We start from the raw sequence: 26,529 nt of genomic DNA on the forward strand, positions 1-26,529 counted from the left end.
AAAAACTACCAGAACACGAAGTATTTCTTTGACAGAAGACTAGCTGGAAGGATACATTAGAGATATAAACAAAAGAGAATGACTAGGACTGCACAGGAGCCTTCATCTAAAGAGAAGTAGAAGGAAGCAAAGATTTTTATTGCACAGTGAACAGGTATGAGTCGTTTACATATTAATTTGTTATATGTAACTAATTATGTATTGCAGTAGATACAAAATGGGTCGGGCACGGTGGCTGTGGCTCACACCTGTAATCCCAGCACTTTGAGAGGCCGAGGTGGGCGGATCACTTGAGGCCAGGAGTTCGAGACCAACCTGGCCAACATAGCAAAACCGCATCTCTACTAAAAATACAAAAAAAAATTAGCTGGGCGAGGTAGCTCATGCCTGTAATCTTAGCTACTCAGGAGGCTGAGGCAGGAGACTTGTTTAAGCCCAGGAGGCGGAGGTTGCAGTGAGCTGAGATCATGCCATTGCACACCAGCCTGTGTGATGGAGCGAGACTCTGTCTCAAACAAAAAACAAATTAAAAAACAAACAAACAAACAAAATGAATAAGACAGAGCCTTCTACCTAGCCTTAAAGAACTTATAGCTGTTTAGGATCAGTTTTATTGAAATAATTCTGGTACAACGTGTAAATGAATTATAAGAGAATTTTTTAAATGAGGTAAAAAATTTGTCTGTTTTATCCTTTTGAAATTTGTGATGACTTTTTATTAAATGATACCAAGTACTCATAGAGAGTTAATGAACCAATCTAATTTGTTTTAGGACAGAAACTATATACTTAGGAAAGTATTTCTTAATGGATTCTAAAATACTTTATTCTCCCTAATAATTTTTTTCCTAGCTTATGGTGGGATTATAAGTCATACTACCACTTTTCTGGATGGGGTCTTTCTGGGCATGTGATGTGATTTAATGGTGATGCAGTGTGCTTACATACTGTTGCTACTCCTTCACCTCTCCAACTGTCCATCCTTGATATCTACCAGCCATAGCTCCTTATTTTGGTAACAGTGAAACAGAAGGAAGTTTCAATGCTTTTTAATGAAAGCAATCAGATGATCAAAATAATTGATGAGGAAAATAGGCCCTAATTTTTTGTAACCCCAAATTTTGACTTCTCTTTTCTTTCTCAGGTTTGTTTCTAAAAGAGTGATTATTTAAACCCATATTTTCCCACCTTCAATTTCTTACCTTTCTTGAATGATATGAACATTTATAAAACAGTCAGTGTAAGAAGTTAACTAGAATTTACTATGAATTATAAATGTCTTCAAATAGGAACTAACAAAATAGTATAGCCATGAGTAACAAGAGACAAATTTATTTTCCTAGCTCAAAAATAATTAGCACGTGCTCTGGTAATTTTTTTTTTTTTTTTTTTTTTACCTTCACTACAGCATCAATTTAGTCTGTTATTCATCCTCTTCCAATTCACTGATTTCTGGTGCTGTGTAAGGTGGTAGGCAGTTTTGCAAGAAGAAATAGACCAGTCTTAGGTAGTATCTTATGAATGAAGGTGATGGATTTAGAATGACTCATTAGATTGTCCATTCAACAGTCAGTAAACAAAATGTATTGACTGCCTACTCTGTGGACAACACTATGGGAGATTTTATTCAGGTAGATTTTTTATGGCATAGAAATAAACAGCAACTGAACCCATAACATTAAATGAGATGATATAGATGAAGATACCTTATTTGGAAGATCTCAGTGGACTGTGTAGGGAGGGACATGAGTTGGTCCCTTGGAAGAGACTCCAAAATGTGAATGAGGAGAGTAAGCCTAATAAAGCATCTCTCTCCGTGGGAAACTTCGGCACAGTTTTTTCGGTGTTTAATGTGAGACATCAATGAGTTCAAGTGTGTAGAAAGACAAATTTTGAAGAAAATTTGTTAGGAGACAATTTTGTACTTAAAAAAGATTATGTTTTGTTCTTTATTAATTTTAAACTTAAAGTAAACATTATTCTTAGAAATAAAGTGACTCTTTATTCATAAACTTCAAGGTAGTAAATTCCTTCCATGAGACGTGTTTGGTATGATCCATGGAAATGACTCCATCTTTAACACTGAGTTTCGTTTTTAATGCATGCTTGTCAGATTTTTCTGAAGACTCCACTCAATTATTTCCTGGTTTTTGACTATTGGGGATACCTTTGAAAATAAAATATTTTAATACTATTTTATCTAATATTTAAAGGGAATTCAATAAAACATTTTAAAAATGGCTCAATTTTTTTACTCAATTATAAACGTAGTAGTAGCTTAAATTTATATCTTCATGGAGTTTAGGGTTTTATTTGTAAAAATAAATGCATTAGATCATTCTTGCATTGCTATAAAGAAATACTTGAGACTGGGTAATTTATAAAGAAATGTGGCTTAATTGGCTCACAGTTCTGCAGCGCTAGCACCTGCTCCACTTCTTGGGAAGCCTCACGGAGCTTTTACTCTTGCAAAAGGGAAAGCAGGAGCAAGCCTCTTCCATGGGAAGAACGGGAGCAATAGAGAGTGGCGGGGAGGTGCCACACACTTTTAAGTGACCACATCTCGTGAGAACTCACTCACTGTCGCAGAGACAGCACCAAGCTTTGAGAGATCTACCTCCGTGACCCAAATACCTCCCACCAGGGGCCACTTTCAGCATTGGGAATCACAATTCAACATGAGCTTTGGATGTATCAATAAATATACTTAATATACTTAAATAAATATTTTTTCTCCCTGGTACTATAAAAATTGCAACTCAGTCATTTAAAACAAGTATCTATAGGTTTTTTCTTTTCTCTTCCTTTTCTTGTCTAGTTAGTTGGCCAGAAGCAATCGTCTTTAACCCTGGCTCTATTCTGAATTGTCTTTCTATTTCCCACCAACTGTAAGCAACTGGGCTGGCATGTAGTAGATGGGATCTCACTCAGTCTGTCCCCCAGGCTGGAGTGCAATGGCATGGTCACCTCACTGCAGCCTCAAACTCCTGAGCTCAAGTGATCCTCCTGACTCAGTCTCCCAAGTAGCTAGAAATACAGGCACAAACCACTACACCTAATTTTTTAATATTTTGTGGAGATGGGGTCTTGCTACCTTGCCCAGACTAGTCTTGAACTCCTGGATTCAAGTGATCCTCTCACCTCTGCCTCCCAAAATGCTGGGGTTATAGGCATGAGCCACCACACCAGGCCTTGTAACAGTTTCAAACTCAAGAAAATTATTCCCATTTTAGACCTCACATCAAGTCCTATCTCTCCCAGCGAGTTTTTTCTAGCTCTTCCAGACCACATTAATCTGTCACTCTCTGACATGTTCTGTCTTCTCTTTGCAATGCACCAAAATAGGCACTTGGTTCTGAACTGCTTTGCCATGTCATTTAGGCAAAATACTTAAAACACTTTAATTTTTGTGTGTTTTATTTCCCCAATTATATTGTAATGCCTTGAGTTTAGGGATCACAGTTAATATCTCTTGGTTGTTGAGGTGTTGCCATGTGCCAGGCATGATGTAAAGTGTTATATGGTTTCTTATCAGGACATTAACCACCACTGTAAGACAATAGCATCCTTTTAACTATCACAAGAATACAAATTAGAATATTGATACATTTGTTTTTCAATGAATTATTTGGGCTTCTCATCATTAGTGGCTTTCATTACATTTCAATAACCGTTTTTTTCCTCTTTCTTCAGTGACTTATTTTCATACAAATTCAGAATTACTTAGAAAATGACTAGGCTAAATTAATAGAATATCTGAGTTACTGAGCATTTGTGGAAAGCTGCTGGCTTATTACTTTCACTCACAGGTAGTATCCATTTGCTTGCCAGCAAAATACTGGCGCTACTGCTCTTAAATATATGTTGCATTTGTGATTAATATATTCGTTCTTGGGATGGTAATGTATATTGCTATAGTCCTTGAAAAGAGCTTTTTCCTTCTAGCTAGCTTAAACCTTTTTACACGTTCTTAACTGCTTCTCCCTACCCATTCACCCAACCTTGTCACCAACTTGTGATTTTGTGTTATTAGTCGTCTCTTGGTATCCATGGGGGATTGGTTCCATGATGCCCTGCGGATGCTGAAGTCCTTTATAAAAACATGTACATGCTCTCATATACTTTAAATGATCTCAAGATTACTTGTGATACTGAATATAAGTGCTATGTAAATAGCTGTCATAATGTATTGGTTTTTTATTTGATTATTCTTATGGTATTATAGTATCATTTTTTATTTTTTCAAATTTTTCAACCAGAGGTTGATTGCAGATGGAAAATCCACAAATATGGAGGGCCAACTAATTTTTAAAGCTATATTTAATAAACATTTGTTTAACCCTTGTTAATTGTCATGAAATTTAAATTAGTGGATTCGAATTGAAAGAAATTTTAATGTGGTTCCAAAGTCTACTTAAAAGGGTGAAAACTACTCACCTTTGACAACAAACAGTTTATATCATATTTTATTCCATCCCCATAATAACCTGTCAAATAAAGAGTAATACAGGCAGTAAATAGTACCTTTAGTAAATAAGTAAGCATTAAAAATTACTGTGTAGTGCAGGTGTGCTACATGGTAGGCATGGTACCAAGCATTTTTATATAATTCTCACTTACTTTTCATATCAACTCTAAGATATAGGTTTTATTATTTTTTCATTTGCAGAGAAGGAAACTCGGTCATTTAATGATTTGTCACACAACTAACTATAGAGCAAGTTAGTATTACAGAAAGAAAATCTAAAGATTCTTTCCTACTAAGACTGCTGGATATATTTGGAATGAATACCTTATAGCATCATTGTACAATATCCTGATTTCAGGGTTGTGACCAAATCTGACACTGGTCCTTCCTTAAAAGCCTTGAAATAGAGGGAGCTGAGAGCTATGGGACATAGCTGGAAAAATGGCTCTGTAACTTTGGCTTTGATGTTCCAACATATAGCAATGATTGATAAAATATAAAGATAGAAAAACAAATGGACTTAGTCAAGTCCGAAACAGTTCTTCATCTTTGAGATCCAGAAACCAAATGAGAAAACCACATGGTTATTAAGGCTAAAGCCAGGGGTCTGCTGAACATTTTCCAGCAATAGAAAGTGGTAATTATGATTTAATCCCTATGGGACAAATCCAGATCCACTATTTGAAGCAGGGCCTGGGAGGAAATTTCTTGTTCACAGCAAGAGAGTGGGGAAAAGTAATTCTGTTGGCCACTATCAGGAACTAGGATTTTTACCTGGAGGATTGAAGGAGTAGGAAGAAAGACACAGTTTTGTGACATAAAACTGAATTACCCATGTGTTGCCTCTGTGATTTACCTTGCAATGTCTCTCTATCCCTGCAGCACAGCAGATAGGCAGCAAATGCCCCTCTGAGACCCAGCTCTGGTACAGTAGCCTGGGATGCCCTAGTAGAACCAATGGCCAAACTACTGGAAAGGGAGAAATGAGCACATAGAAAAAAAAATCACTACAAATGGGCTTTCAACCAAGATTCCAAAGTATGTGAATGAATCAAACACTAGTAAAGCAGGAAAAAAAAAGAAACTAATTATTTTGAACAGTCTGACAAAGACTTTGAAATAAGCATGTTTAGAAGCTCAGAAAGATAAATGAAGTTATGATTTCCACTGAAAAGAGTGACAAATTATGAAGCAAATCCAAGCAGAAGTAAAACAAAAGCACTTGAATGTTTAAAACTAGAAATGTTGGAAATGAAAAATAGTCATTTTAAATAAAAGCTTTGCTAGATAGGATAAACTCTAGACTGGTCAGCTGTGAAGACCGAATCAGTGTTTTCTAAGAGTACAGAGAAGATGATCTAGATTAAAACATAAGAAGACAAATAGATTCTTAAAATATGAATGAGCTAAAATACATGGAGGATAGACTGAGAGGCTCCAATCTGTGTCTAATAAGGATTCTGATAGAAGTGAATGGAGAGTGTCTTAAATAGACTTAATAACTGAGTGATTTTAATCACTGAAAATTTTAAGAATTGAGGACATAAGTGAGATCTCAAATTGAAATTATTATTTTTGTATTGAGCAAGACAAATACACGTAAATGTACAGTTTAAAACATGGCAAAAAAAAAAAAGAAAACTGCAGAACATTGAGGACAAAGGGAAAATCTTGAAATAGACTAAGGGAATAAAGAGCCAATTCTATCCTATGAATCTTAGTCAAGAGTCTGGGACTGGGAGCCTAAGGCTAATGTGGCTACAGACAGTTCCTTCGCTCTCATAAGTTACTTTCCCTACCATTCCTGGCATTGTCAAAGACCAAAGCACTACTTAATTATATGGAAAACCTCCTTTTGAAATGTACCTAAAATGTAATTGTAAATTTACCTGCAAATGATCAGAATATAAACTGTTAAAATCCAGTGTGTGAAAGACAGTAGAATCCTGGCTTGGTTATAGCTGTATGACTTTAGCCAAGTCACTTAATTAATCTATAAATGAGGATAATAATCCCTCCTTTATCTACTCCTACAGGACTGTTTCAAGGGATTTTTTTTTTTTTTTGCATACAAGTTCTTTATAGACTAAAGTATGAAACAGTTTATAAAATTATTATTTTATTATACAAATGAATGTGAGCTATGGTTCCTGACTTCTTACAGTTTATATATTAGATTTATGTAAAAAAAAAAAAAAAAACTTCACAGACAAATACCAAAATGTTTGCAAAGCTACTTAAAACAACTAAGCACAAATTATTTTTGGTGCATATCAAGTGTAGGAGTCTAAAGTGAATAGCGGAGGTGGGGTTAATCAGGTTAGGTTGAGCTTCTAAAAACTACATGTTATGAATTATCCTATTTATTTTTTCCAGTTTTTATTATGAAAATGTTCACGTATACACCTAGAGTTTGTGATGTTTAACATGTAGCCATTTACTTATATATGACTATATATGTTTTTTTCGAAAATTTTGAAAGTAAATTGCAAATATTTCATCCCTAAATACTCAGTATGCATCTCCTACCAAAAAGAATGTTTGCCCACATGACCCCAATACCATTATCACATCTAAAAAAGGTAACGGTAACGTCCCGATAGCATCTAATAATCAGCTGAGAGTCAGATTGATATCTAAATTATTCTCAGTTGCCTCAAAAGCCTTCTTATAGCTGTTTCTGCTCCCTCCCCGCCAAATCAGGATCCACACATTACATTTACTCAAGTCTTTTTCAGTCTCCTTCATCTCTTCACTTTTTTTCCCATGACAATAGGCCATTTCTTTTGAAGAATATTCTGGATTTGAGGGTTTTTTTCCCCCTCATAGTAATAGTTGTTCCTCTTTTCAAAGACAACAGGCCATTTCTCTGAAAGAATATTCTGGATTTGCATTTTTTTCTCATAGTAATATTTGTTCCCCTATCCTTGTATTTACTGAAAACTGGATTGTTAGGCCTAAAGACTTAATTAGATTCAAGTATACATTTTAGATAAGATACTATATTGGTGATGTATACTTCATATTGCAACTCATTGAGAGGTACACAATGCCATGTCATTTCCATTCTTAGTGATATTAAGCTAAATAGTCTGGTTAGAGTAACTACCATCAGCTAAATGTATTGTAAAGATATATCTTTTGCTTTGCAATGATCAAAGGATGAAATTTGAGTATCTCAGAATAACCTGTCTTCTACTAGTTTCAGCATCCATTAATGATTATCCTGAACCATTTTATTTGGCATTGCAAAATGGTGAATATCTAATTTTGTCATCCCTTCTGCTGTCATTCTTCTATAAAGAAAAGCTTTCACTCATCAGATAGGCACGACCTACACTTCCTCCTTAAAAAAGCAAGGTGCTTCTGACCCTTTCATTGCCAATTTTCAGTAAAAGAAATTGATGTAATAGTTACCTTGCATGGTAACAACCTAATTTTTTTTCTTTTCTGTTTTTGAGGATTACTATGCACTGATTTTTTTTTAATCCATTCAGTATTTTGGTAAAAGAAATCAAAGCAGTTTGATTTCTACGAAGTATAAGTTTTAATAATTATTATTTTAAATTACTTTTTAAAATTTGGTAAGACTAAATGTGAAGTCTGAGTCCTATTGGATGGAATGGAGGGGAATAGGGTTAATCAGAATAATTTTTTAAAACTATATATTATTAAGCATCTCTAATCATTTTTTTAATTTATGAGATGTTCTTTTTAAAAAGTCTCTGAGTACCTTAACCAGAGTGTAACTGAAAACAAGAATGTCAAAAAGGCACATTTAAATTGTTCTCAAAATCAATCAAAAATAATGAGGTGCTAGGAAAAAGTTGTATCCTTGATAATTACATCTATCAGTATCAGAAAACAAAAGAGAACAATCAGGAAATGACAATCCCACTCCCAAGTAGCACATTTAAAAAGGCTAATGAAAAAAAAAGTCTCTTTTAAAAATGTACTAAATTAGCATTTCAAGTAAATTGACAACTTAAGCGTTGATAAAGGCCAATCTGGGGCCCAAACAATGGAAGTTCTGTTTCTACTTTTATCTGCTTTTAAAAGAAATTATCTCGCTTGACTTTTTTTGTTGTCTTTTATATAAATGTAAGTAATTGTCCTAAGGGAGGTGACAATCCTCATGCACTCTGCAAGGGTCAGATCATACCTGGAGTATGGCGCTTCATCTGGGGTTCTATTTCTTAAAACATTGACCTGGAGATAGGTAACCAGGAAGGGAGGTAATTCCAAGTATTTCTTACATTGTGCCTCTATGTTCAGTCTGAAAAGGGGCTAATGTAATTGTCATATTAGACAATGGATTCAACCTCTTCTTTGTAGCACCAGAGCTTAGAGTTAGGGCCAATGGGTGAAAGTGGCAGAAAAGCAGATTTGGGTCTAGAATTAGGAAGAATTCTCTCATAATTTTAGCCATACAGAGGTGGAATAAATTTACCTCCAAGGGAATGAGTTCCCCAAGGCTGACACCGTTCAGAGGTTATAATCCCTTTACTTAAAGATGGTGTACAGGTGTGCAGGGATCTCTCAAATATTTTGCGAAGAATATATAATTATAATGGGAGATGCTTTAAAGGTCATTTAACATCACCGTTTTGAAAATTGAGGGTAAAAATGAATTTTACATCATGGCTTTAAAAAGAAAACCCTTAACACATCCCAATTTGCATATCATTGCTTTGTATTTGGGAAATGCGAAAATATGGCGAAGTAGAGTTCAAGCTTCAGTATTTTAAAATCATGGTTCATTGTTTTTGATCACAGTAAATTCTTATCTAGCCGTAAATTTAGGAGCTTATAGATAAGAATATGGCTTTGTTAATAAAAAATATAACATAGCATTTTAGACACTGTTTTATGAGTGGAGAGAATTAATGTTTGAATTATCAGTAGTGGCAAAAGCATTTTCATTCAATGATGAAAGAAAACTTGTACGTGTCAGTTCATTTTGAAGATAGTAGTAAGTGCTGGCATTTTATTATTTTGGCTTTTCAAGTGATTTCATTCTTTATTATTAGACTAGGAAAAAAAAAGCCCTAGTATATTCTGCCAACATATTCATCAGTCATCATTTTTGGAGACAGTTTTCGACATATTGTATGTTTTACTGTGCTAACAAGAGAAAAGACTAGCCATTAAGTTTATGTTTCTTTGTTTTTCAACAAGATCACATATCAGGAATAATGCTAGAAGTATGCTAATAAACAATATATAACGTAGGTCATCAGGGAGTAAGAAATATTTTCTAACTAGTTCTAAAGGGAAATATTGTTAAAAAAGGGATAGATGTTATTTACGTAACACATGTTGCTCTATATGTCACCATCAAAAGCATCTTATAAACAGCTCAGTGTAGTAAATCTTCCTTGGTGATTGTCAGGGTGTTTGAAGTCCGTGTTAGATTTAGATTCAGCACGTTCAGTTCGCAATATGCCTAATGTACAAAGACGGTCAGATGATTTAGACAGCTTCCAATGGAGATATGCCTGTACTTCTGTAGTTTACAAGGAATATTGTCCACTGTTGCAGAAGAAAATATTATGTTAAATTACAATAATTAGGAAAAATTTATATTAATGGCATTTATAATTTTAAATCTTGAATTATGCTAAATGTTTGTGATTAACTTTGATTTTGTTAAGTTCTAAAGAACTTCAGTTCCTTAAAATTGATTGTAATTTACAGGCTGGTATTTCCTTATTAATACCATTAATAAAACAATTTTATATGACTTCAAATGAAACGATAATTCTGTAAAAAATGCTTATAAGAAAATGTCATTTATGTGATTTTACAAATGTAATTTTCTCATGTTTGGGAAATTTTAAAAATTGATTATTTTCATAATGGTTTATTTTGTCTTCCAACATGGTTTTTAATTACAAATATTAAGTTTCATCAAAAAGGAATTTATGTAAGTATGTGTTCTGGAAAACACAACTAATACTCTATTTATTGAGTTCATCTAATAGGTACTGGGACTCAATAATAAAGATGTAAAATTATAATGGCTGCTTTATGATTCAGAAATCAGAGCGCCTACTAGCATTTAGAATCAAAGGAACATATTTCTCTTCCTAGCTGTACAGCACCATGACATCAGGCAAATCTTTCTATTTCTCTGGACCTCAGTTTCTTCATTTATGCTATAAGAATTATAATAAAAATCTTGCTCTATCTACTTCACAGGACTGTTATGTAAAATGATAAAATAGTGTTAGAATGTTCATTATGGTATTATTTCTTTATAGGATGAGGTACATATTTAAATACTAATGCTTAGCAACTTCTAAAACATCATTTAAATTGTAGACTTTAGCTGAAAACTATCTCTCTAAATATTTTAGCTAGAATCCGTGAATCTTAACTTATTAGCCATATTACTAATGGATATCTAGAAGCAACACCCCAGTTATGTTGGTCAGAATGAAATTGTGCCTGATCTTCAAAGACATTGGTTTCCGAAACTCTGTATTTTTTTTTAATACTCATGTTTTTTTAAACTGTATTTCTGTAATACTTCTGGTTTTAAAAACCTTCTGTTTTGAGTTTAGGGATCTTTAAAAATATATTATGCCATAATTATGTGCTTCTGTTTCTTCTAAATGTCTGCAAATGAAAATATAGTGTTGGGATCAAGCCATAAGGTCTAAGTAAGGAATTCGTGGAACTTGGGCCAAGCGGCCCTGTAGTTTAGTTTGTTTCTTAGCAACATAGGTAAGACCAGCATTTCAGAAAAATGTTTTGTAAACAAAGAAACAATTAAAAGTCCATGTGTCTAAGTAACTCTGTTTATACTTGTTTTCTCAGAAGAAGACCTATCAATGCATCAAGTGTCAGATGGTTTTCTACAATGAATGGGACATTCAGGTTCATGTTGCAAATCACATGATTGGTGAGTGACACTCTAAACCTTATTACAGATAGATGTTTCTTCTACTTGTGTATATCACCATTAAACAGAGTTAAAGATGAATTAATTGTTCAACCATCAATGTTTTCCTCGGCATGATTGATTTTTTTAAATTTCTGTTATTAGTCCTGATAAGGTATTAGCACATTTTATTTTCTGCAAGGGCTAGTTTAGACTTCTGCAGAGGATTATATATCTACTGCCAGTGAAAACACAGGTGATTAACAAATTAAACTTCTAATCATTTTTGCATTATTGAAAACTAACAGGAATGGTTAATGAACTGGATGTTAGCTTTCCATAGAGTTTTAGACAGGTTTTAATTTCAGAAGTTATTATGGTAATGGCACTGCTGTGTGTTGCTTAAGCATCTTTGTATCAAAATCTAAAGTAGTGAGTTTTTGTGATAGGGAAACATAAATAATTTAAATAGCCATAAAATAGTTTTATATGTATGGTTTCAACAGCCTGGAAATAATCATGATCATAAAGATCATGTAAAGAATTCAGTAATCATTTTTTATTCCCCACCAAATTTTCCATAGACGTTTATAAAAGTGGTTTGGGGAAAGATTTCTGAAGTTACTCCAGGCCATTGTTTTTGGGATTTTGCATTTATCACATGGGCTAAAACCAAAAGGATTTTTTTTAACTTATTCATATTGTCCCGTTATTTCTTAATTCCTCACGGATTACTGCCTATGTTCTTTAATTTGGTAAGCACTTAGTAATAACACTAAGCGTTTTACCACCCAATTAAACTTTATCAAGCAGATCATTTTTCTACTAGTACAATGACAATTGCTATTACTTTATGCTATTTTTGTCACTCATTTATGTTTTTTTATACTATGAATTTTTTATTTCATACTCACTTCATGGTATTTCATAATACCTTAAATAATTATAATATTTAAAAAGTCAAATTAACCTCATACTCTCCTACTATAAAACTCTGTAAGACAGGAAAGAAAATTCAACATTTTAGACTATGAACTTGTTTTCAGGGGGGAATAAGTTTTATTGTATACTAATTAGAAATATTCTAAGAATGCTTAGTGGAAGGTTGTTCCCCTGTCATTTCTGATCATTAAAGCTATAACAAAACTTCCATTTTTCTTATATAAATTAATAAAGATAAATTCAAAAGCATGTTGGAAAATTGATTGATAATTTTTCAATAGGATGTGCTTTATAGTTTTCAAATGATAGGTCTTTCGGGGGCTTGTTGCTTATAAATGACTAAGAGCTTATTTGTGCAAAACGGAACTTATACATAACAGCTAAAATATTGACCAATTCATCTCTATATTTTCCAGATTTAAGTATTAATATTATTAGTGATTTCTCATATATTAAATAGTATATCCTTCAATGTGACAATAGCGTTGACAACTTTAGCGAGTGATTAGAAGATAATGGCAACATGTAGGAGAGATTCAAATGTTTCCTTGCAATTCCCTTCTGTTTGAGATTGTAAAAAATACCTTACATAAACTTTTAAAACAGCTTTTTAGAGGAGAGGAGCAGCTTAGAAAAAATGAATTCCTGCCAAATGATAAATGTTAATATTTCCCGTCTCTTTATTTCTTGAGTAGACTGTGTTGGTGTCAGTCATTCATGATTCTACCTCATGCTGCACTTTTAGATAGGCTTGAATGAAAGCAGTTCTTAGAAGTTTGCAGTTTATGGGAAATTCAGTGAAATTTTGTGGTCATGCTTCTCATTAGTTCTATTCAATGTAAACTTATTTTTGTTTCTGGATTTATTATTTATCCCAGTACATAGATGAATATGTTGAATATATTTTCACCACAATGTTAATACTCTTTTGCACATTTAGAATTTCAATTGAATGTTCAGCATAACAGGACTTTTTGGTTTTCCAATTTTAGTATCATTTTGCCTATAAACATTAATCAGTTTGTTTTGTCTTCTTTTTAAATTGCTTTATATCGTTCCTATTTGTATTTATTTTATATTCCTTGCATCATTAGTGCTTTCCCAAGGCTTTTTCCCTTCTACCTTATAGTGGATTAATAAGACACTTACCTCTTGGGACCTGAGCATTTAACAATTCACCTTTCATCAGAGAAGCACATTCCATTCCTTTTCACAGAGGGTCTAGTTATTTAATATTCATGCCATTTTTAATAATAAAAATATGTAATTCTCTTGCACTTGAGGCCTAAACAAATGAGTAGCATCCATTTAATTGTTTTATTTGTTGACCATGCATCCAAGTCCTTACACCCCATTCCTGCTGTTAGTATCTAGAGAGAATGGAAAAACCAAGGGAGTCACAAAGGCTAAGATACCCCTTTTTAGAATTCCAATGTGCTATTTAGTCTTTCAAATGAGGCAGGCTGCATTATTTTGTTAGCTAAAATACCTCCATTGAGGGTAGGTATTTTTAGGCTGTGTATCTGTGTGTGTTTTTTTGTCTAATCAAAAAATAATCTCAACTAGACATTTAATAGAGGAATGGGGATTAGGGACTATCTGAAAAGCCTCTTACTCCTTTTGTTAAGAGGGTATATAGTGTTTTTGCAGATTTTGTTTTACATTTCAATCAATGTAGAGGAAGGATTATGTCACCTGATGGAAAACAAGATCTACAGACGACCCAGTGAGGTGTAACTTTAAATTCCTTCTTTACTCAAGTCATTTGCATTTGCTTCTATGGCACCTATGTTTGTGTGCAATCTCAGTGTCAAGCAACTGCCACGCATCTTTCTGGATGTGCTGGTCTCAGGCTGTTGGCCAGGGACACTTGTGAAAGGGAAATCATCAATGTATCAGGTACATACCAGAGGTGCTCTTCTTAAGTGCAGTTTTGCAGCAAGGTGTGGACACATGGTCTGAGTTGCGAGAATAATTACTCAATAAAAATGCACTAGGGAATTGACTTATGTCTATTAAGGAAAAAAAGAAAACCTCCCTCTTCGCCACATTTTGAGAGTTTCAGTATGAAATCAGACTAGTGACTATTCAGGGGTTTCTTTTCTTCTTTACACACACACAAAAAGAGCTACAAAATATTTTAACAGCTTTCCTGGGGAAAAGATTTCCCTCTTTTAAGATCTGTGCCAATGAGAAAATTTTTCCTCTCTTCCTTTGTTCATTTCACATAGTTTATGTTGGCTTTTGACCTGAGACTACAACAAGATACCAGTGTGTTTTAGGTGCTTTAATTTCCTATTCACCCTTCTCTTTTCTATCAGCATAGTAAATATTTATTGTTATTTTCCTCTTTGAGCTGTCTGTTATTATTATTATTCTTTGGTATGGATTAGCACAAATAGAGATGAAACAAGAGAATTTAAATGTGTTTAACCCAGCAAAGGGATTGCCTCATATAAAATTATGAGGCTCAACAGCGTAGAGTAAATTTGTAAGTGCTCTGAATAAAGGGCTGTTAGGCATGAGATAATATAAAGAGATGACATTGCCAAGAACTATTTATGAGAAGCTTAATTTTTTCACTCTGATAATTCTTGACCAATAATTACCAGCCTCTAATTATCTATTTTAGTTAGAAAGAAATTTCGATCACTATGGAGGTTGGCATTGCAACTAGCGCATAAATCCCCAAAGAGACAAATGTGTTCCAAACAGCCACAAACAACTGTCTCATGAAACATAGTGAGCAAATTGCGAGCGGCTGGTGGTAGACAACCAGCAGTACACTCACCATCGAAGGCCAGTCAGCTTGACAAAGGAATGATCAAAGGGGAGAAATACCATTATCCTTGGAATTGATTACTATAGTTATGGACTTTGGAGGACAAGTAGTCAGGATATAGCTATGGCCATTTCCAGGCCTCCCTTTCAAAGTTCATGGATGGAGAAAATGAATGGAATAGGTACAAGCCATTTACATAAGGATTATTTATAAAAATATCCTTAGAAATGGTTACTTAATGCATTTTATTTTTTTCATCTGACTAGAAAGACCAGTGTTGTAATGGCAAAATTGTGTCTAAGTGTCAGAATACCCCATTTTGTAAAAGAGGAAAATCCAGAAATAGTCACTAATAAACGTGTCCTAGACAGATCAAGTGTAATGTTAAAGCATTTTGAAGAAACAAATATGTTTATCTCTTAGAAAAGCAGAACTAGAATTTGGGATTGTAAAGGATAGCTAATAAGAAAATACTGATGCAAAAATACTGACTTTTCATTTATATCTCTAATAAATACTCAATATTTTATAGATAATCACGGTTTTCAAAAAACCAGGAAAAGATTAAGCTCTCTCCAGCATATGTAGGAAGATACGTACTCTATGTGTTGTGTTACACGTGATATATGTCACTGATGTCAAGGCATAAAGAATGAGTAAATCCGTTCTTAACAGTGTGGTGAAATTTTAGTCTGTTGTTGTGGCAGGTGGCATTCATACATCCTGCAATTTGTTTGGTGCCCAAGGTCACAAATGGCATTCTTTTCCTTTCATTTCTTTAGTGGGTAGTGTACTATGTGACTAATCTTCATTATCGTTTTGCGACTTTCAGTATCACCTCTGAAGCATTTCAGCTTGAGTGCACTTGCTTTAGAAAAGACTAAAACCAGTATTTTGAGGTTCATAGTAGTTTAGGATTTTATGTCCTAAGGGAAAATATCCAAATATATGGATCTTTGCATAGGAAGAGAAAGGTCCATGTCACCCTTTAAACTCTTGCTTTCACTGACTGGTTTCAAAAGAATGAATAGAAATGGATCGACAATAATGCCTATATGTGTGGGTATACATATGTGTTTATAATCTCCATGCTATCCTAAGAAGCTCAAAATCATTGAGATTTTTTGGAACCTTGATTTACGTTCATTCTAAATGAGAAGATGACTGAACCCTTTTTTTAGAAAAAACATCTTTATTTGATTGCTTACAAAATTCAGAGAATTAAGAAACAAGCATTTGATGTTAAATATGATAAAACACTGGCTTATTTCATCAAGAGCTGGATTAAAAAAGATGAAATCTGGGCAGTTTAATGGTAACAGAAAGCTACCCTCATGTGGGCAATGCTGGCTTATTTGAAAAGCCCATAAAGGGTTTCTACATGGACCATACAAAAGGGATACTTTCTCTTTAATAGCCATCTGTACAGGAGAGATGAGAAGTGGGCCAGGTCATCTCTCCTCAGCTGTCATGGTATTAACGTAGGTAATGGAGCAAGCTGGGCGTTCTGCTGGGTGTTGTTTTTCATAGATGTTCATCGATTTACACAGATAATTCTATTTATTTCTTAGAGTTGGTCCAAGTGAACCAGGCAGAATAACAAACACCAAAGCATTTCAAATGACTTTATCTTTGTTTAGAACATAACTTTTGTCTAAAAAATGGTGTCACACCTACTGTGCAGATGGCTGCATGATTTGTAAACCAGCCAAAACATTTAAACAAATGTGTGATCTGGGGATAGATTAAATAAAGGATAAAATGGAGTGTGGGCCACAAATTCTAATAATCAGATGATTTTAAGTTGTGTGCAGTGTGGAGTGATGGTCACAGAGATAGCAGGGAACGCTTGCCAATGACAGCAAGGTGCCTTATAGATCTCAGGATGGAGCCTGTGGCCTGGTAGGCCTCAGTTTGAGAACCGCACATTTGCTGTACAGCTGGCAGCTCTGTATGGGGACATCAGATAAAACTTATGTAAAATGAAGTGTTATTGCTTAGTATGAAATTGTTCAGAGAGGGAATTTGCAGACAGTAACTGAAAACAGAATTCATGGTACCAATGAAGCAGACTGTAAATATGAAGAGGGTTTAATTATCTGCACAATTTAGCAAAAATTCAAGATGTATTTAGAAAGGACATACGCGGGCATAAATACAGCATAGCTGTACTGCTTACCAAGTGCAAAGAGGGGGCCACAGGAACTTACCAAGGCTCCATGTGATCAGCCTTCCTAAAAACAAAGACAATTTAAAAGAAACTCAAAGAAAAATGAGTTTTTGGAGGAAGGCAGAGTTTTTAAGAGCTCATCATGATTCTTTGGATTCTCATTTCTTAAAGAACTTGGGATAAAATCTTCAGGTCTGTCACTCAATTTCAGGGTTAAGCTATTAAAAGACAAATCATGTGTTTTAGCTTGTGTCTAGCAGCTTTGATTTACAAGAATAGAAAATACTGGCAGTTAGTGTACTTTTTAATTTATAAACCCCAAAGATAGCGTGCTAGACATTTCTTATGATGTTAATTTTCTGTGAGGCTGAGGATTGTGGCTGAGGCCACAGATCGAAGATTCAGTGTCTTATTACTCTTTAGAACACACTGCCCCTAAAGGGGCCTCAGAAACATGTTGTTCTCAAGGAGAATTACTGGATGCCAGCCTGTCTTCCTAGGCTCAGCACAGAGACGCTAGGAAGAGAGGCCCTACCAGTTGGATATGGCCATGTGACTGGCTGACATACAATGGCAGGGCTTCTGGATCTCATTTTGTCCTCACCTTTGACTTCCGGTAGAGTGTACCACTAATGTATCGGTTTTTCACTCACTCTTTGATATGTTCATTATCAGATGTGGGTGTCTGTTTCTGAATGAAGGTTGCAAAGCATTTCCAAATGGAGGGCACTAAAAGTCATCAGTAATACCTAAAAAGATATAGATCCCTGCACACTCATGCTTGCCCATGCACACACATGCATCGTGACCTATTTCCACAGAATCCGTTCACACACATCAAAGGAAAAGGTCTCTGATGACCTATTTCCATAGGTTATTTCCTAGTTTCAGGGCCATTAATAGCAGTAAACAAAGGAAAGGGAGCCAATATGGAGAGTGGGTGTTGAACTTCAGCTGCTCATATTGTTGCATTTGGTGAGCTGATGGGGTTTCGTAGGTCACCTTTAGAATTATGCCTATGACAGCAGTAGCTACCTGCCAAGATTGCAAGGTATCTCACAGCTCTCAGGATGGCGCCTGTGGCCCGGTAGGCCTCAGTTGGAGGGGTACACATTTGCTGTACAGCTGGCAGCTCTGTATGGGGCAGCCGTGTGGGCTGTTAGGGAGCTGGAAAGGAGACAAGCATGAAATTTCTTCTAACCCCAACTCTGTTTTTCTGTACTGTTGGCTGCTTCTCAGTTCCTTGACAAAAAAACCAATCAGGCACCCTTTAATCCGCCTGTGATTACCACTGGTATAAAAAGAGAAGCATAATGAGGAAAAATGCCTCGTTTTGTTGCCTTCAAAAGCCAACAAATTGGAGTTAACTTGACAGGAAGTGGCTTAATAATTAGATTATTTATTTATTCCTGACACATATCCCCCTGTTACTAGTCTCAGGAGACCCTGTAGATGGTACGATTTTCAAGCTGCCATTACTTCGCTGTCTTCTGTGAACAAAGAAGCTACTGTCTATCAGTCAATTAAATGCAGTCTTTAAGCAGAGGCTGCTAAGTCCTCAATGGAGAGAGCCCTGGGACATTGTGGCTGATGATTCCTTTCTCTGTACTGTACATCACACTCTCAACTGCAGTCCCCACAGAGATGGAATAAAGTCATGCATTAAAATATCACTTGTTGATTTGTTTGCTAATGAAGAGCCATTGAAATGTTTGTGTATTTCTATGGCAAAATTGTAGATAAAAGGGCCTGCTTGCCAGCATATTTTAAGTCCATCTGCTGTGAGTGCTTATTTAAGAGTTATTAAAATTAAAGTCAACAAACAACAGAATTAAAAAAAAAAACTCTGAGGTAACAAGCGTTTTCTTACTATTTTCATCAAATTAAGTGAATCAAGGCAGGAGAAATAGAGAAATTGTATCATTTAAGTTCACGCTTACATTGCGTTAATTCAGACACCTTGTTTTCTCTGACATAAAAATGTAAGTCTTCGTCAGAGTTTTGGGGAACTGCATCTTTTAAGTATGAAAAGAGATTACAGTCTCTTCACACTTTAAGAAAATAATGTTCTTTAGGAAAATAATGTTCTTAGAAATTTTACTTTTTTTCTTTAAGATGAATGGCATTTTTCTAGCGGTTTATCTAACTTAGCAAGCACTTGTACAAGTTTTTCCACAGAGCACAGTGAGGCTTTTTAAACCAAACTAATAAAGCGCCTGTGAGACGTACATATCAGATGCAATCTTGCAGCCACATGGAATGTACAGAAGTATGACTTTTCTTCTCCATTTGTTCCTCTTTATGTTTTCTTCTTTTCTTTTTTTTTTTTTTTTTTAGCATTACTTTATTTCCATTTAAGTAAGTGGTGGGTGTCATTTCTACTAGACAAGGTTTTTATCTCTTAATTCATCGACCTGGTACCATGGAGTGTTCACTGTGTATAAAGCATGTCTTCACTGGAGTTCTCTGGGCTTCCGTTAATTGGCTTTATATTTTAAGAGTACATCTGTTATTGAGCTGAAGGTCTAGAGGTGGAAGACTTGGATAATATTCTGACAGCTCTCTGATGAAATATTTAGCTATGGCTCTGTTATTTAAAGGGATAAATTTGGAATATTAAACAGAGGCCACTGAACTTTGAAAAGAGTTCCTTCTTTTCATCAGACTTTGTAAAGAGTAAGTAAGGCTTTAACTATAGTTTTCATGATTACCTGACAACAGGCTGTAAAGAATTAATTCAAGCCATCATCAAATGGCTGTATTTCTTATTTCTAGCCTGTTATTCCAAGTCATTTTGTTAGAAAAAGCTTAGATACTCGGAGGTGTTCTATAATAGAAATGAATCTGAAACCCTTTCATTAATTGGTGATTAATATATTTCAGGATTAGTTTAAGCAGGGCTCTACCTCCTGCCCAGTCAAGTATGTTCTGGTTAATATCCAATTATCTGCACCTTCGTAGTTATTATGTCTTAATATTTCGGATATGATAACCAGAAACTTGAGAGTAATGCTAATGAGAAGCATAGAGCAAGAATTAACCAATGACATACTCAATGATCCTTGGTGAGGAGAGAATCTCTTTTTTTCCCCATAACACATTACCTCGGCATCTTTTGAGCACTGACTGAAAAGTAAGACTTTCAATTACATCAGACAAAAATTAGAAAAATCAGTTGTTCTCTCTTTTCAGTCATATTAACCTGAATTTACAGTGTTACGCTTACCTAAAAACATTATTTCAGTTCATTTTATGAGGGCTAAAAATAGAAAATGGAGAGCCTGTTTATATTTTCCAAACAGGAAACATCATATTCTTTATCTTTTCCTTTTATCACAGCCACAAGTTGTTACACTCTCAAAGGATGTTTTCATCCAGATTAATTTGGGATCCCTTTAATATTTCACTAAGGAAACACTTTTGCCTGCTACCTTTTCTTCCGTTTCTCCCCAAATTTAGCACCATGCTGCATTCAAGTTTCACCTCTATTTATTTATTTATTTATTTCACATGTCAACTCACTTTTGAACAATCAGACTTAGCTCCCATAACAGTGCCTGTTAGGATGGGATGCACTGCTTCTAACCATGTAGCTTTAAATGGTGACTTTGTGCATTGCCCCTTTATATGCTGTATTGTAATGAAGCAACATCAGTAAATTGCAGTGAAGGGTGATTGTTGCACAGGGATGACAACTACACCTTGGGGTCCATTTGCACCAGATTATTCTTTTTATTGTTATTATTACTTCCCATCTTCTTTACTCTCTTGCTGCCGAACTTACTGTTGGCCACCGGTGCAACACAGAGGGCATCTTGAGGAACACTGCAGACGTCATTTTTTTCTCTTATGCACATACCAATCACCATTCAATTCCAAAACCAGAGACCCTGGGTGGTTTTGCAGTTCTTTATCGACGCCTCTTTACTTTGTTGACTTCATTTATAATGTCTCTCCTCTTCATCTTCTTAAAAGAACAAATTTACTGTAAATAAAAGTGACACATTTCACCCATTTTGTATAGTTGTTATAAATCTGTAGTCAGAATGAACAACTGTTGCCCATCCTAATTTGTCCCTTTCCCCAAAGAGGTTTAATAATTCATTTTAAAATAGAGGTCTAGATGGGATTACTTCTTAAAGAAAAGATTTGTATTTTCAATATCTTTTTAGGTTTCCTTAAGACATAGATAAAGTCATTATGAATATTGTATACACTAGTTGTTTTCTTTACAAAATAGCCTGTTTCCTGCCCCTGGTCTACTGTTTTTACCCAGTAACTAATAGCAAAATAATGTGGATTGAAGTCAGAGATTCTGCGCTGTTATTGAACAGAATTGTGAACAAGCTTTTAACCAAGGGATAATTAGATGTGTATTTAGGGGCGCTATTACTCCTTTTGTTGTCATAATTTTAGTACCTGTGTCCACCTTTTTTTCAAATTGTTAGTGCAGCTGTTGTTTTGTTTTTCTGTCTCTGAGGCTGGGCTATTGTGCAGCATTCAAACTAAAATCTAGGATTAGAACTGACACACCTTCAATAGAACTATCAAGTCTTTTAAAACTGCTTGGCCGGTGACGCCAGTCCCACGCTATTCAACCACACACACTTCCGATTGTGGGCCAAAGAGCATTGATTTTTAGCTGTCATTTCTAGTGCACATACTGTAGAATTGAAATTTAAACCTTAATCCACTCAGTAATGCAATTAATTTTTAATGTGCAGTAATACTAATTGAAATAGCCTGAATTTAGTAAGTCACCACAAGACATTTTCAAAAGCAAGAGTCTCCACTGAGAACTGGGAGGACAGATAATCATTGTTACAGTGTTTACAGAATAAATGTGAACTCTGCAGATCTCCAGTAGAAAGGGGGTTTTCTTTAAATTAGTCTATATTATATCTCTTCGAGAAGAGAAATACATCGTCAAAGAGAATTCCTATTTTCTATCTACTGTAACAGGTTAAAATATGCTATTAACTTATTTAAAAGGCATAATTGTAGTTAGAAATATCTTAATGTATACAAAATAATATTCACCCATTTTAAAAAAAAATGCAATTATGAGTAGGTGCAAATGAAGTCACCTGCCAACAATGTCACGGTCAGGCAAGAGTCTCAGTGGGTAATCTCCTTATATAATTATGTTTTTGAGATATTATTTCCAGATTCAATGAATATATGTGCTGTATCAGCTGTCTATAAATCTGTTGCCTTGTTTTGATGTATTTTTGGTGAACCAAAAAATATACCCTCCCCTGTCTATTTCAAAGCTATGTTCCTTTAGCTTTTACATATTATTTCAAAATGGCCTTTTAAATGTTTTGTGAAGCTCTTTTTTTCCCTAGCCATAGTAAAGCAAATTTTGAACAGTGAAATCAAATAGGTTTTCAGTCATTTCTACACTAAAAAGGTTCTCTAACCACATTTATCTGCTAGTAAATGAGGACTTTTTAAAATGCATCAGTTCTGCTGATGAATGGGCTTGCAGAGTGTTTCAAATGAGCACCAGCATTAAGTTGAAGAAGGCAAACCCTGTATATCATGCTTTCATGGCTCTCACATTATACTATTTAATACGCCGATAGCACTGTTAAATATTTAGTAAAGGTTCCCTTATAACCCTACCATCTATTCGAATGGGATTTTAAGACTTTTTTGCAGCGCATAAGTAAAAATGATGCTGGAGACCTGGAGGCAGTTGTAGCGTGGCTTATTTTCTAAATGAAGTGTAGGGTAACGTGGTACAAATGAGTTCAACAGATTCACACCGACTGAATACCTCAACCAATTTACATTCTTTGGATTAAAAGTTCAAACTGGCTTTCATTTTGTCACTAAGTCAAAGTGCTGTTAGCATTAATTACATAGAGTACTAACTTGACATTATAGCATGTTAGTAAGAAGACCTTAATTGTGATTATTTTAAGCTGTCCTAACATCACTTGAGCTTTATAATAAATATTTACATTTTTTTTTAACTGAGTAGGGGAAGGGGAAGAAAGAGAGATGAGGGGATATCGATTTATAGTCCATTCATAGCATATTATCAAATCAAATTGGGGTATAGTATATTGAATCTTTTCAGCCTTTAATTTGGGTATGCTGGAGCAAATAATGAGTATTAGACAGATATTGTTGTACACATGGATATGATGCATAATAGATCACCTTTATCAGTTTTTCTTATAATATTTGATAGTTATTACCCAAATAACAGTAATTATTCTTTTAATCTGGAGTGAAAATTGGTATCTAGGAGCCTTAGGCAAAAATATTGCCAGTAAATATGATGCTGACTTCATTACTGTCATCGCGTTGGTAGGTTTGAATTCACATTTAAACCTTTCCATGCTTATCAGTATTATTAGTTTTGAAGGTGTAAAGGTAAAGACTGGTCGTTTGTTCAGATTTATATGAAATGTGTGTTTGATTCTTCTAGAAGCCTATTTGCTAGACTCCAATTTTCATCCTATTTTATATGCAGCCAGTGACCACAGTATTCATTCAAACTGCACAGAGACACATCTCATCCGTAAAACACGGCTTGCTGATCTTATTTGCTACTTGTATTCTCATAAGAAGAAACATAGGTTTCATTATGATGCAGTGGAAGTACATTTTGTTTTGAGATTACGTATATCACATATATGTTCATACCAAGAATTTTATAATAAAGAATGAATAAAGGAGATAGCTTTAAGTATACATGAAGGAGAAGGGACAGGAAGTGAAATGGGCGTCACATATAGGTGTGTTTAATATGCAATGCTTGATGTATGTTGACCTCAGGTTACAAGAGTAGAAAATCCCATTTTCCAGCTTGTTTCAAATATAGTAAAAATGCTGCTTCAGTTGCTTTATGCTACTCACATTGGGGAAGGTGCTTATACTGTGATAATTATCATCAAGGAATATTAATGCGTTCAGCATTTGTAACCCAAAAACTCATTATAGCTTAAGCTGTGCATCATCTGTGAAGAGAGAACTTTGCCAGAATTTGCTCTTCACAGGGGTTGCCTCCTGCTTGCTGCGGAGTGGTCAGAGTACTGCAAGAGGTCACTTAGGCTATTTTTGAAAGCTGAAGTTTTGCAATTTTTGAATCACTACCTTCTGTCCAAAGAGCATATCATTCTTGCCTCAAAATGTCCTTCTTCTAATTGAATGCATGGTAAAATGCAAAATATAATAATAATAATAAATAAATAAATAAATAAGAGGTAACTGTATCTCATTATGTAGAATTCAAGAAGGTCAGCACATGTATTCCATATCAAGATAATTGAAGTATTGGTGTCTTCTCTTCTGTCATGGAGCAAAGAGATTCATTTACACCAGTTTCCTTAATGCAGGTGCCCTTGGGTTTCATAGAGAAATGCCCACTGGGGCTCCACATTACAGCCCTCTGGCTGGAAATTGTGTAAATAAGACTGCAGGGTCAACCTTCCTTTTTCGGTACCAGTGTCTATAATTAGTCTGTGATGACAGTCCTTTATATGAGCCTAAAACTGTTCCTGGGATCATTCCTCATACATCTAAGACATCTATCTAATGCATAGGTAGATATTTTTGCATGTATGTTTAAAATCATTCTCTAGGGAGATATTGACTTGATGGGAACTAGAATCTCTGGGTGTATTAAGAATCCTATAACTTCATCTGATCAAAATAGCTGGTTAGGCAGCTCCATTATAAATTATAGGTGGTTAGTTTCCTAAGAACATTGTGTCCTCACCTGTAGTGGGGCAGCTTGTTGAAAGGGAGCTGTGTGCCTGTGATGTTTTTACGTGATTAAATCCCATTATTTTTCCCCAACTGATCCATTGCTTGTCATTTCCCATAAGTAACATTGCTCCATGCTGCATGTTATGGTTTGTGTGGGCCAGGCAGAGAGCACTAATACTCAGTTCTATCAGGCTGTCTGGTATTGCAGGACTGCTATGTTTCTGAGGTCAAATTGTGGACCTGGCCTTGCTCCTGGGAGGACTAAAAAAATATGTTTCATAACTTCCCATAGACCTAAGAGAAGAGGAAGAAGGAAAAACACGAAGCCCATAGGCTCGGTTTAGATGAGCTGAAAGGTTGGAATTTATCAAGCAGGAAAGCTGACCGTTGTGTGGGAGGCTTCCTTACTGTGAGGGATCACTGCCGTGGGTGCAGAATCAGTCCTAGCTGAGGCCTTTGGGGGATAGGGTAATCATTCAAATAGCCCAGCAGGCACAGACACGCAAGCTGATAATCTGGAGTAAACCTGCTGAAATAGGAATTTACTTACCTGTTAAAATCACTTACATGAAGGAATACTGATAGTATGAGTACCATGAATTCAGGGCAGATATTGTAGGCTGCTTCACTGAAAGTAATTTAATTTGTGCTGTTGTTGTTGTTGTTGTTGTTTTGAATGGGGCAGGACCTTTATTTTATGCAGCAGAGCACTAATGCCACAAAATGGATGGATTTCCTGAACCAGAGACAGGTTCTCAATCATTTTGGGCTGGAATGCTGGCAGTATGGTGGAGAAATACAGTAGCAGCACATCTTCTGTAAGGATGTAAACTTAATAATCTTTATGAATTTTGAGTAACTCATAACTCCACTTCCTCACCCAAAGAAGCATTATGAAAAGATTGCTTCTAAATCCTTCAGACATTCTCTGCACTTATGATAGATGCCATCCTCTTTACCTTGAGGCATTGGAAAGAAATGTGGGTTTTTCTTTTTTTTTTTTTTTTTGCAAGAGATAAAAACGTATCCTTTAGAAGGAGCAAATTGTATTTTCATGTTTTAAGTTCACTATTTGCACTTGATGTGGTGAGATACAAATGTGAAGAATTGCTTTTGACATTATTTCTGTGTCTCCTGTATCCCAGAACCACTGCATTATTATGCTGAAATGTGCCATCACATGGGGTAAATGTGATGTTGGAAACCTGGAAATAGTACGTATAATATTGCATTCTATGTCCAGGGTGCTTAGGATAATTGTAACTTCTTTAGTTACTAAAACAATTTAACTTATCTTATTAAGGATACATTATCTTATAAGGATACATTGGCTAAAACTACATGTGCATGTGCCTTTTAAGAAAAAATTATAATCTTCCAAGTGTTGTGGGTTTGTTTAGGGGCAAAAAAGGGCTTTCATTTCTAAATGAAAAAGTTATTTTAACTTTCTCTAAAAGTCTGTTTTACATAATCTATACCTGGAACTAACACATACTATGTTATAAAGTAAACTTTAAAGTACATACATCAAAGGTCTTGCATGACTGATTTCAGAA

General features: G+C 35.0%; 1 protein-coding gene across 5 annotated transcripts in view; it reads left to right on the forward strand.

Moving 5' to 3' along the window:
* Positions 1 to 26,529, forward strand: part of ZNF521 (zinc finger protein 521) — a 289,152-nt gene that overhangs the window by 146,024 nt on the left and 116,599 nt on the right. For 4 of the 5 annotated variants that reach the window (XM_055235774.2, XM_063614478.1, XM_063614518.1 and 1 more), the window contains one exon: positions 11,291 to 11,375. In XM_055235774.2, the coding sequence (XP_055091749.2) occupies positions 11,291 to 11,375 (85 nt within the window). The remainder of the gene's footprint in view (positions 1 to 11,290; positions 11,376 to 26,529) is intronic. The other variant, XM_063614538.1, reaches the window with a different exon arrangement.

Source organism: Symphalangus syndactylus, chromosome 1, assembly GCF_028878055.3.
Source record: "Symphalangus syndactylus isolate Jambi chromosome 1, NHGRI_mSymSyn1-v2.1_pri, whole genome shotgun sequence".
NCBI classification, from domain to species: Eukaryota; Metazoa; Chordata; class Mammalia; order Primates; family Hylobatidae; genus Symphalangus; species Symphalangus syndactylus.